Source organism: Argiope bruennichi, chromosome 11, assembly GCF_947563725.1.
Source record: "Argiope bruennichi chromosome 11, qqArgBrue1.1, whole genome shotgun sequence".
Taxonomy (NCBI): Eukaryota; Metazoa; Arthropoda; class Arachnida; order Araneae; family Araneidae; genus Argiope; species Argiope bruennichi.
The window spans coordinates 64,181,762-64,195,259 of record NC_079161.1 but is presented as its reverse complement, the minus strand read 5'-3'; the positions used below and the strand labels follow the sequence as shown (position 1 = coordinate 64,195,259).

General features: G+C 26.6%; 2 protein-coding genes across 2 annotated transcripts in view; both read left to right on the top strand.

The window, feature by feature from the left end:
• Positions 1 to 13,498, top strand: part of LOC129956861 (probable nuclear hormone receptor HR3) — an 88,386-nt gene that overhangs the window by 67,266 nt on the left and 7,622 nt on the right. Inside the window, exons 2-9 of the mRNA XM_056068815.1 lie at positions 24 to 109; positions 2,996 to 3,137; positions 5,489 to 5,696; positions 6,618 to 6,823; positions 8,432 to 8,553; positions 9,617 to 9,749; positions 11,041 to 11,148; positions 12,232 to 12,348. Coding sequence (XP_055924790.1) covers positions 24 to 109; positions 2,996 to 3,137; positions 5,489 to 5,696; positions 6,618 to 6,823; positions 8,432 to 8,553; positions 9,617 to 9,749; positions 11,041 to 11,148; positions 12,232 to 12,348 — 1,122 coding nt within the window. The remainder of the gene's footprint in view (positions 1 to 23; positions 110 to 2,995; positions 3,138 to 5,488; positions 5,697 to 6,617; positions 6,824 to 8,431; positions 8,554 to 9,616; positions 9,750 to 11,040; positions 11,149 to 12,231; positions 12,349 to 13,498) is intronic.
• LOC129956860 (biotin--protein ligase-like) lies at positions 145 to 2,297 on the top strand. Its single transcript, XM_056068814.1, has one exon. It carries the CDS (start codon positions 347 to 349, stop codon positions 2,093 to 2,095), a length of 1,749 nt encoding a protein of 582 aa, XP_055924789.1. The 5' UTR covers positions 145 to 346; the 3' UTR covers positions 2,096 to 2,297.

The window sequence follows — 13,498 nt, the reverse complement described above, 5'->3', positions numbered from 1 at the left end:
TTTCGTTTTATTTATCATTGCAGCTCAAATTGAAATTATCCCTTGTAAAGTTTGTGGTGACAAATCCTCTGGTGTTCACTACGGTGTCATAACGTGTGAAGGTTGCAAGGTATGTAGATCAATTATCTGGTAATGAATAGAATTTCCGAAATTCGCGATTTTAATAATTATTATTTTATTTTTAAAAGATCTTACGTAAAGTCACAAACATGGTGTCTTAATTTATTTTTACCATAGATGGCGCCACCGTGCTCGAGGTAGTTATTTTTTAGGATTTTTTTTGGGTGAAGTTATATTACTCTTTGGGTATTAGAAATACCTTTACATTAACTTTTATAGTTATGTAATGAGATATCTCGTCTCATGCGCGGGAAAACTGCGAAAATTTTCGCAGTGTAAGCAGCAAGTTTTGTATAAGCAGCAAATTTTACTAAGGACGCAATCTTATTTAACCTATTCATTATTGAAAATGAATTCCGGAAGTGGATTTGTGAAACCACCCAACATTCTCATTTATGTGGGAGAAAATCGGCAACATGTTTTTAAAAATGTAGCTACTAACATCCTTCGTTGTCTCAACGTAGATAAATATGTTGTTTATGAACTTAAGAAATCTCAAGTTCTCGCAACTCCATGGAAAGAAAATGTAGCTGTTTTAGTGTTGGTTTCGGAAGAAATTGAATCTAGTATTTCTGAAGCTTTCAAAAATTATCTCGATAATAAAGGCAAGATGATTATATTTTGTTCAAATTTTGAATATATTAGAGCTGGTTTGAAATATAATGTAGTACCTGGAGGGGACAAAGTGAATATTAGTTATAAAAATATTTTGAACGTTCCTGTTATTCGTGGGAAGTATTCATATACTCTTGATGGTGGACATATTCTGGCTACGAATTCTGACGAAGAATCTGTAATAATTAAATCTAATGAAAGTGGCGATTTTATTATTTCATCAGTTCACTTGGCATTAGATCCTGAATTGGTCAGTCATACTGAAGATGCAGAAAAAGATAAAGAAAATCGTTTGCTGATATTAAAGAGTATTTTAGGTGATCAATTAGGATTAGAAATAAAATCTGTAACCATACCTTCACCTACTCCTGGTTATGTCATTGTTGATGATGACAAACTGCTTGGTGAACTCAAGAGCAAATTCAATTCCAAAGAAATTCACCTTGGAAAGCTTGAAAACTCCTTTTCAGTCACAGCTGAATTGCTAGGCACTTCTGCTGATGTATGTGTGCCTATATTATTTGAAAGTGATGGGGCAGCCCCAATTATTTTTGACAAGATAGCTTACTTTTCAAACTTAAAATCTGATCATTTTGGCCATACCGTGGTTTATTTTCCTGTTATAACTTCCACAATGATTGCAGCTGAACAACTCTCTGAGCATGAGAATATAGTTATAATAGCTGGGCGACAGATATCTGGTCGAGGTAGATCCGGTAATATATGGATAAGTCCAGAAGGTTCTGCGATGTTTACTCTGCATTTTAGCTTATCATTATCCTCAAAATTAGGCCAAAGAATGTCATTGTTGCAACATATGGCATCTCTTGCTGTTGTTCATAGTATCAGAAAAAATCCAATATATAACAAACTTAATTTAAGACTTAAATGGCCTAATGATTTGTATTTAGGAAAAGATAGGAAAGTTGGTGGTGTTCTTGTCAATACTACAATCCAAGGAAGTATAGCTCATGTTTATATCGGAATTGGAATCAACGTTGCAAATGAACAACCTACAGCATGCATCAATAGTGCAATTGAATCTCATAATTCAGTCACTGGTGATATTTTGCCTTTACTGAAACCAGAAGAAGTGATTGCTTTGGCATTAACTGAGCTAGAAAATATAATTGATGAATTTACGAAATCTGGACTAGATAACTTTTTATCTTCATATTATTCGTACTGGCTTCATAGTGGTCAGCGTGTCACTCTTTCTTCTATTAATAAAGAAGCAATAATACAAGGTTTAGATGATTATGGATTTTTGATTGTTCAAACTGCGGAAAAAAAATGTTTAACTTTGCAGCCTGATGGGAATCGCTTTGACATGATGCAAAATTTAATAATCAGCAAATAATGTTGCCAAATTTATTTTTACAAAGTTGGTTTTTCTGTTGTTTTTTTTATGATAGATATTTGATAAGCTCGAGTGACATTATATTATTTGAAAATTTTATTTTTTATACCAATATGAGATGATTCATTATTCTAATTTCAAGCTGTATCTTAGATGATGCATTTAATATCTAGAAATTTATTTATCTTTATTGTTTTAGAGACTGATTATGACTTTTTTATAATTGTATTTTGTTCTTTTATAAATATATTTTTGTTTGGCACAGTTGTGACTTTATATATAATATGTTTGTTTCTTTATGAAATTTTTTGAAGAGTTAATGTGTTTTTGTGACTTGGAAATGAATATTTATAAAAAATAAAAGTTTATCTATGAATATTTGTGTGAATATATTTTAATATTATATTACACAGTGAAAGATTAAATTTTAAAAATATCTATACATTTTTAAGTTACATGTAATAATTAATTTTTTAAATACATATGCTTTTCCTGCAAGTGAATTTTACTTATAATTTTCTTTAAATTTAACTGCAATATCAATAAAATGAATTTTTAAACATTTTTAATTAATTCTGGATTTATGTGCTTTAAAATTCTCTCTACTTTGGATTGACCAAGCTTTTCCTTGTGGATATAAAATTTGATATAATTCTCATCTGCTTAAGAAAATAAAATATTTTGATAGAATCAAATAACATTATATCGATTTTAAATCAAACTCTACCAAATAGTAGAAAGTTCACCAAATATAAACTGAAAAATACAGCTACAATAATGTATCTGGCAATTTATTATCTTCAAAACAAAATTACAGTTTGATAATTATACATATTCATTAGTTTAGACAAAATTTCAGCTCTTTTGCTTTACACCTTTTTTAAACTTCATTTTTTACAGGGCTTCTTTCGAAGAAGTCAGTCAAGTGTTGTGAATTACCAATGTCCACGACAGAAGAATTGTGTTGTTGACCGAGTTAATAGGAATAGATGTCAGTACTGCAGGTTACAAAAATGTCTTGCTCTCGGAATGTCCAGGGATGGTGAGTTTGTTTCAATTGTTAAGGTTAAAATGAAAATGTATATTTTTAATGATGTTTTCTATTATGTTTCATCAATGTTTAAATATTTTTAATAGCTTAATAAAAACAACCAAGAGCATTGGTTAGTATATAAATATTAATATTCTTCTATAGTAGCCAAAAATATATAGAATTGGGTATTTATTTATTTTATGGCAAGTTTCTTTATGCTAAAGATAGGATTTTGCCAGCTCCATTACATGTTAGATGCAAGATGGTTGTTAACATTTTGTATGCTTTGGCAATTTATTGCTGCAATCATAAAAATAAACAAGTATCCAGAAATATGTTGAATATAACAACTTCTTGTTGTATAATGTGCTGATGGTTTTTTTATGCTCTTAAACAGCCATTCTCATTTGTATAATCTTTCTACTTTGTAATAATTGACACTTTAATTGATTTTATCACTAAGCTCAAATTAATACAGAATTGCACATTGTTTCATTTAGTCTAGTTAAAATGGAATTCTCATGTTCTGCTCTTAAATGATGCATTAAGGTGTTAAAAGTAATCAATAAATTTGAATGGAATTTAGTTTTAAGTATTGTTAAATAATCTTGTGAAGAATAAAAGTCTATGTTAAAATTTGCTTAAATTCATTCATCTATTTCTATAATTGTAACTTTTGTAAAAAGAAAACATATCACTCAATATTGGCATGGTACTTATTGTTTACTATTAATAATCCAACAAATATATTCAGTTAATTTAAAATTAACAAATAATTTTTTTATCTATCTCCCAGAAATTTTAGACTGTTTTTCTGCAGCATATAAGATTTTTGAATTTTAATCAAGAACTCTGATTTTTTTCTTCACAGGTTAAGGACTTTCAGAATGAATTTTTTTTTTTCAAATGTTAACTGAAAGAAAGATAAACCTTCCATTATAGTAAATTGTTTTTCATCCTTTAATCGTACAAATTGTTTTGGAAGTGGCAAGTAGAATATAATGTATTCAATCTTGTGAATTTCGTATTTGAATTATTAGAATAGAAATTCTGTTTTTACTTCTGTTTATTGTCTTTTTTTACTATTTTTTCTTTTTCTTTCTTGATTATTTCTCTCTTTATAATTATAAAGTGATGTTTCTTAGGGATATTAAATATTGGAAACTTGGCTTTGGACAATTTATCCATTCTTATAATGAAAGCTTGGAATCTTAGTTTTTATTTTATTTCATTTTTTTTCCCCCAATTTCATTTATTTTCAGCTTTTAATTTTTTTAAAGATGTTTGTGTAATAAGTATTGATCATAGACAAATAAAATTCTTTTTTTTTTATTTATAAAAAAATAACTTTAACTATTGATCAATATTAGTGTCAACTTATTCAATTTTCATATTCTGTTCAAAAGCAGATAATTCATAGTTAGATGTATATTTTCTTAAAATCTCTCACTAGAAATATTTTTGAGAGAGTGATTTGTATTAGAGTAATTTATATAAGAATAATTTGTATTCGAACAAAATAAATGAGCACTAAAAGGGTTAATAAATCAAATTATATTCTTCCTTATTGTTTGTAACAAACTGGTTTTGCTCTCTTCAATAATTCCATGTTAAGTTTGCAAGGTTCTGTTCTTAAACATCAATGAAGCTATTAGTTAAATTAAGCTTGAGATTCTTGGTTTTTAATTTTTTTTTCTATCTCTATAAATTCAACTGATTTTTTAAAATACATGTAAAATGAGCCTCATAGAATAAATAATTTAGCTTGATTTATCAATCATTATGTTTGATGATTGAAATGAATTCACTGTGAAATAAATAATTCTTCATAAAATAATCATTCATTTTTTTTTTCCAAAAAAAAAAAAAGTTGTATTTTTATGCCCAAATGAGCATCAGTGGTCTGGTGTGTAGGGTTCAAGTTCATGGTTGATATTGTGCTTTCATACCATATTATCTAACTCTTTCTCTTTTAGTTTTATTATATTCTAAATATAATAAAAAATAAGTTTGGTTGTTTTTTTGGTAAAGAATTATATAAACGATTCAAATGTCTGCAAATTCTTTCTCGCCTTCATAATTAGAAAATTTCTCTCAAACTTTCTACTTTTATATCCTTTGACTTACAATGACAGTTATTTTAATTACATTAATTGCTTGGAGAATTTTCTCAATTCTTATGGAATTAATTTCCCACAACATTATGCTTTTTTATTTTATTTTATTAAAAATACAGTGATTTTTTAAAAAATATATAACCAATTTTATGAAACTATAATATTCTGTTTAGTTATTTTACCAATTACTTGATTGTCATATTTTTTATTGTCACTATTAATGTCTGTGCATTTTCATTTTAGCGGTAAAGTTTGGCCGCATGTCCAAGAAACAGCGCGAAAAGGTGGAAGATGAAGTGAGGTTCCATCGAGCGCAGCTAGTCCGTCCTCAGGGAACGGCACCGTCCCACTCGACGCCGCAACCCACAGAAACCTCACCGGACAGTTCGGTATTTGACCACCAACAGCAGCCGTCCTCATCCAATCAACATGTCTCCTACATTAACAGCGGGTATGGATTAAGTGTATCACTTACATATATTGTATTAATAGCATTACAATTTTTTTTAAAGTCTTTTGCATTAATTTTTATTTGTAACTAATTGACCAAATCAAAAGTATTAAGTAACTAAGTTGTGATGATTTAATGTAAGTTATTAATTGTATTAGAATTTTAATTAATTAATTAATTGCATTAGAATTTTAATTAATTGTATTAGAGTTTATAATAAAATAATTTTATTATGACTTCATAACTCATTTCCAATTTTGTTCAGCTTATGATTTTTTCCATATTCGTGTTTTTGTATTGGAATAATCAAAAAGCTGTTATACAAATTACCTATGTGTAGGATGTCTTAAAAATATCTAATACAAAATAAACAAAGATATACACTTATAGTATTTGGTGTTTAGTAAAAAAAGGGCCATTTTTTTAAAAAAATTTTGAAACACTCTATTAGCTGCAAAAATAAAATCGTTAATGAAAATTTGTATATGTAAGAGAATGAAGCATTAGTAAATTGATAGTCCCCATGGTTACTGTGATATTACTTAATTGTATGTGTGTATTGAAGTCGAATTTTGAATGTGTATTGACAAAATTTATGCTACATTTCTGGTCTGGTGGTATTCAGTGTTCTCTTTATTAAAAAATAAAATGCTCTGATTCTTATTTATTGAATAAAAAATAAAACCTTAAATTCATATTTTCCTTGCATATTTTAATTATTTTTTATGGGTTTTTTTTTTAAAAGAAAAGATACTTTATTGGCTCTACATTTGCCTAAAATTTCAAAGTTCTAAATTTGATCTTCAAGTTTAGATAGTTAAAAATTTCTTTATATGCATGCTAGTTTTAATAGTTTTGTATTATTTTTAGTAGATACAAAGTGCTATGATTGCTGAAATTGATTGTTTTACTTTTTTGTAGGTATACTTATAATGGGGACCTGAATACATTTTCTACAAATGGTTACACTTACACTCCCCAAGCTATTCAATTTGATCTGGGCAGCACAGACTATGTTGACAGCACAACATTTGACCCTCAACAGCAGCTAGAAACTATTCCAGATGCCAACAGCCTGCTCATAACTGTTGTCCCACCTGGACCCATGACCACAAATTCTCATCTTGGTCAGTTTATTCTATGTTTAATGCAATATTTAAATTGGAATTTCTAAATTTTTATAACAGTGTTTTTCAGTCTTGATTAAATTACAAACCTGAACCAATGCATTGAAACACTGAATATAAATCATAAAGATAGTAAATGATTGTAAACATTGCTCTGAAAATTAGATACAACGTTCAACAATTTATATGGTAATGTTGATGAGGCGTTAAAATGAGGTGTTTTAGTAAATTTTGCTATACTTAAAAAAAAAAAAAAAAAAAAACATGCAATAAGCATATGATTTTGATTCATTCATGACAAACATATTTTACGGTATACAGTGATCCTTTTTGAAACATGTTTTTGTGATATAATATGCAATTTCTCTCCTGTATGCATTTTATATTTTTGCATTTGCATGTGCATATATATAATTTAAATTCTAATTTAATCCTAATTAAGTTCCTAACTTTCAGTTTAATTCAGGCCATGTTAACTTCATTCTAAAATATTCTCTTATTTCCTGATCCCATTCCACTTTTTCTATTTAATTAATTCAACACAAGTTCTCAAATTGCTGAATCGGCTAAAAGCCGACAAGTTCCCACACTCTGAGTGAAGGAATAAAATATTGCAGACTTAAACAAATTCTTCTAAAAGATCCTTATGATTCCCTTGCCTGTGGTCGACTCGTGTAGGAAATCCCTATTGGAATCTCGTGGTATAAGACTAGGGATAATTAATTTTTCCCTCTTTTACCTTCTTTTTCGTAAAAACTCGAAGTGTCATCTCTCTTCTTGGCCACACATCTGCCTTAAAAATTATATATATATATATATATTGCAAGGAATGCATTTTATATTTTTTCATAGATCTTAAGAAAAAAATATATGAAAATTTGCCAAATATTTAAAGCAAGCCTATTGAAACTATAAATGGATATAAAAATCTGATGATTGAATGATTTTTTCATAATTTATCTTGTGGTTGACTTTTTTTAATTTTAAATAATCATTAGCTGTTGATATATTTCCATCAAATATCATTTTATTCTTTCATTTTCAAGGTTCTAACTTATTTCATAATTTTATTTATAATCTCAAACTAAAAAAAAAAAATACTATTATACCTAAATCAAAATTATATAATATCTGAAAGAAAAGCTCGAAATTCATTCTAGTCTGAAACAAGTAGCACCATAAAGTTTTAGGTTTGATTTATCTGACTTCATCAAAGTTTTCGCAGTTATCAAGTACTCATGGTAATAACATTAAAATATTTGACTTCTTATAAAATTAGTTCTTAAAAAAAAGTTGATATTGCAAATTTTCTCAGATAATGGAATTATTTGAAATGCAGATTTAAATATGCATCAAACCTATAGTGTAAGCAAAAAAATCGATTATTCTGTTAATTTGTTCCATCATTCAAATAAATAGTGGACAAAGTAGATCTTGTAATATTTCAAGATTAAATCTCATCTCTTTGCTTTAATGAAAAATTTTAAATTCCCAATCAAATTCACATCAATATTAAAATTTTAATTTGATAGATTTTTTTTTTTTTTTTTACATTATCAATTCATGTATTCATTTACATTTTGTAAAATTTTTGAATTTGTGTTTCAGAACTCTTAACAAAAACACTGACAGAAGCTCACACAAGAACGTGTTTATACTCATCTGACCAAGTAGCTGAGATCATGAAAAAACCACCAGATGTTGGTTCCATTCTTCTGTACAAAAGCATGGTAAGAAGGAAAAATGAGTCATATCCATGGCTATTGTTTCAAATGCTTTGGATTTTTTTTAAATGCTTCAAATATTAAAATACAATTTTGTATTTTTTCATCTGAAAACATGTTCTTTGTTCAAAGTAACTATTAGAAAAGTATCGTAATCATCAAAAAATTCAAATTTAAAATTTTGACAATTCTTCATGTTTTGGACCTCAGTAAACCAAAAAAGAATATTTTTGCAACTTTGAATCCCTATGAATTTTGAATTTGATTTGCCTATGAATGTGGTAACTCAAAAACGCATTGAACTAGTTGGATAGCTAGAATGTAATATCTATTCCAGATTTATAGATTTTTATCCTATTTTAAAGTAAATCCATTCATAGAAATTCCGTGTATTCAGCTGTTTTAATATAATGATTACTGCAAAATGAAGATAACTAGATGGATAAAAATTGATACACATTTAGTTTTTAAATATAGATAAGTATCAAATTTGGACCCAATTCAACCAAGAGGTTGACTATTTTTCTATGTATACTTACTTTTACATGCATATAAATGTGAAAACTCATAAATGCAATGACTTATATATATGAAATTGGTATGCGAATTTGTGATTATAATTGTAAATCTGTTTCAAATTTTGACAATAATTGATTTGAAAAAAAAGGTATCCAGTCTAGTATTTTAATATTATTCATGTCTGAATAATTAATCGTAAAATAAAGAATCATTGAAGATTGCACTTTAAAAAGTTCTTTCATAACTTTTTGTTGCCTATAGCTTTAATAATATGCAAGCATATTTATTAGAGAGTAAATGAGAAAGTTTGGGCAGGTCACTGTCATTGGTTTAAATTCATAATTTTTTTGAAATTCCATTTCATAGATTAAATAAGATGTAAATGATTGAGCTTTTGTTTATGCTTCTAATTTTATGTTCATTCATTGGATTTCCTTGCTTTAGATTAAAGGTTTCAGTCAGATGAAACCTTTAATATATGTTTAATTTTATTTTCTCATTTCATATTATTTGCTTTTGTTCGATTTTAATAAACTTATTCTTTGTGTAGGACCATGAGCAACTGTGGCTAGACTGTGCTCAAAAGCTCACCAACATCATTCAACAAATCATCGAATTTGCCAAGATGGTTCCTGGCTTCATGAAACTTTCCCAAGATGATCAGATCTTATTACTCAAAGCAGGTACAGATTGTATTTTATCATATATTGATTTTGACATGATTATTTTTTGTTTGCCTGATGTACTGTCTGCCTAATGGGGAAAGAAAAAAAAAACAACGAAACATTCTACAAGCAAACTATAGAGTTATGACTGTTAAATATAGCATGTGATTTTTGTTTTCTTAGATAGTAGGTGCTCACTACAAAAGGTCTTTCAATGATTGTAAATTGACTTTTAACTTAAAAGTGTTGAAAATTTTAATTTTTTTTTCTTTTTTAGCATATACCCAAAAAAATTTTTATTTAAAATTTGAAATATAAGTTATACAGTGATACCAACTTTATTTCATTATAATGTTTTTCTCTAATTTTAATTTATACAAGGATATTTTTCATTATTTTAGTTATTGGATATATTGCTTCTGTGTTGTAATGCTATTATATATATATATATATATATATATATATATATATATATATATATATATTCAGTCTTCTTTCTTTGGAGTTTGCCATATTTACTAAAAAATGCTGATTTAAAATATAATGTTGGAATAAAATATTTGTTTGTTGTTAAAATATTTATATAATGTTGAAATAAAATATTTAATATTTTATGTAAATATAACCTATCTTTTTCTTCTTTGGTAGAAGTAATAAACTTCCCTTGCCAACTATATAAATATAGCTTCTTTTTTTCTAATTTAATAAGTTCTGATTTAAATAAATTAATTATTTTGAAATAGCAAGAGTAGATAATTAAAAAGGAGAATTATTTGGTGTTTTAAAATTGTTTTTTTATATTTCTGTAAGATGAATTCTTTGTGTTTAATTGGGCCATAATTTTTACTGTATTGTTTTGCTTTAAACATTACGAACATCTAATTAAGTTTTTTAATTAATTTATGAAGGTTAATTAATTTAATTTTTAGGTTGTTACTTTTTAATCTTTTGCTCTTGAGAGGGTTAATTGTTTAATTTGTTGCAGCAACTGGAACAAAAAAAATATTTGAGGCCAAAGGTTAAAATTTTAGTACAAAAGTTGATTTGCAGTGTGTACTACAATATCTGTTGTATTGGAGACAAAAAATTTTAATATCTAATGAGTATGTATAAAGTAAATGAAAATATTTTTTACTAAAAATAAAAGAAATGAAGTTTTTTTTAATAAAATGTTGATATTTGAGACATTTATAATAATTTATTCATTTCATTTATTATGAAAAATTAATCAAATTATTAATCTGTTGAGAAAGATAATAATATTAATTTTTTCAGTATTATTGATAACATTATTTATTTTTTATTATAGGTAGTTTCGAAATGAGTGTTCTCAGAATGAGCAGGTACCTTGATCCTCTTACCAACCTTGTAATGTATGGAGACACCATGATTCCATCTGAAGCATTTACAACTGCTGGTTTGTATCTCAGTTGGATTTTTATTTTGTGTTTATTTATCTTTCATTGTTTTGTTTTTTTATTTCCTTCTAAAAATGAAAAATAGTTTGTCAAGTTTTAATTTAGAAAATATTTATCACTAATTCAAATTTACGGGATTGAAATTTTAGAGAAGAATTAATGAGATATTCTAAATTTGCATATTATTCCATTGCATGTTTTAGTACGTTTCCATCTTTGAAACCTTTAAATTCATCTAGAAATATTGAACTACCAAAGCACTGACAAAATTTGAAATCAAAATTTCATACTTTGCTTTAAAAGAAAAATGGGTAGAAGTCTGTGCATATAAGCACTATTTAACTGCTCCAAATGCAGGGTTTTTTTTTTTTTTTAAATAGCCATTAATTTATTTAATTTTGCCCACAATATCAAATCCATCAACAATCTAATAGCATTCCTTTCAATCTTTGATATTCAAAATGCTTAGTAAAAGCAATGTGAGCAGAGAAAATTTAAAATTGATTTATCTGAATACTGATTCCTCCCCCCCCCCCCCGTATACATTCAGTAACAAAATGCATTCATTCTGCTGAACAGTTTTGAAAAGGAAGGAAGTATTTTTATAAATACGATACCTTCCTTGCCAAAAACAGTTGTTTGAAGTTTATTTGTTTTTTCTAAACTAAAAAAAAACTGATTGAAATATTTTGTACTATTATATTTTCATAACATTCTGTATTACAGATATTTTGTACATAATTCTATATTTCTAGCATCCTGCATTTTCTAACATATTAAGACAAAATTTTACAAGTGTACTATTTTCCATTCTTTTTGAACAATCATTAAAACTTTTTCATATAAATATTACACACTAAATATAATTTAACATACTTCTTGAAGTACATGTACCATGAAAACTCCTAAAGTAGAATGAATGCTATTTATTGTAATGGTAGTGTATAATCTTGTGATAATTATATTTGTTCAATTATGTTACTACATACAGTTTGAAAAAAAATTTAGCTTTCATTTCTTAAGTCATATCTTGACTTCTAATTCATAGAATCTTTTAAAAAATGTTCTTATAAATCTTTCAGATACATCAGAAATGAAGCTTGTGAATAACACATTTGAGACAGCCAAAAGTATAGCTGAATTGAAACTGACAGAGTCTGAGCTTGCTCTATATTCTGCTTGTGTTTTACTTTCTCCAGGTAATATATATTTTTGCAATTTACTGTAAATCAAATGAGTAACATAATAATGATTATAGGCTTGCATCTTATCTATAAAATTGCTGCATGTGTGATATGATAAAAAAAATCCTTCAAGATGCTCTACAGGACAGACTTTAGGACTAAATTGGAATATAATTACTTATTGAATAGCAGATCTCACTATAAATTAGTTTTAAAAGATTCTAAATTGATTCTTAATGAAATATTTGTCAAATTCTAATGCAATATCGTGGGGCCATATCGTTCAAAAACATTTTTGCTATGAATTTTTTGACAAAATATTCGAATATCCTTTAATATATATATATATATATATATATATATATATATATATATATATATATATATATATATATATATATATATATCTGAACTTACAGAATATCTGTAGTTCTGTATTATATTTACAGTAATTCATATCAATACAAAATCTTTTAAAGTCATTCCATTTATGACCTCACAAAATAAATAGAAATAGCAAAAATTTGGAAAGACAATGAAATAAGTGGGATCAAAAAGTTGTCGAAACGGACAGTTTTATGACTTTTGTGGAAAAAATGCAATTTTATTCTGAGTACCAGATAGATTGACAATAGGACAGAAATCATTGGGACAAGAATGTAAATTACTCTATTGAAGATACATCTATTATTAAATATAATGTTTCTCATTTTTAATTAATACCTGTGATTAGGATGAATTTTAAAAAAGAAACACATTTTTAAATGAATAATAATTTTTTTAAACCCTCTGGATTAAAATGATTTTAGGTAAACTTGTTTTTAATATTGTAGAATTTGATGCATAAAAATGTTCATTAAATGTGATTCTGGGTCTTGATTCAGAGACCCCTACATTATATATATTAAGAAGTGTACCTCTTACTGTTTAAAAAATTCTGCAATCAATAATAAATAAATATAAATTAAAATGAATTCATTTTTCTTAAATCTAACCAACTTCGTAAAAACCACTAATGTATCATTAATTAAAAAATTCCATAAAAGGTAATTAAATAATAGTTAATCTACTAAATAACTAATTTTGATAAAGGTACAGTATACATCACAGAATATAACTATATAATTAATGTATAGTATGTGTGTGTGTGAAAATGTGATATATT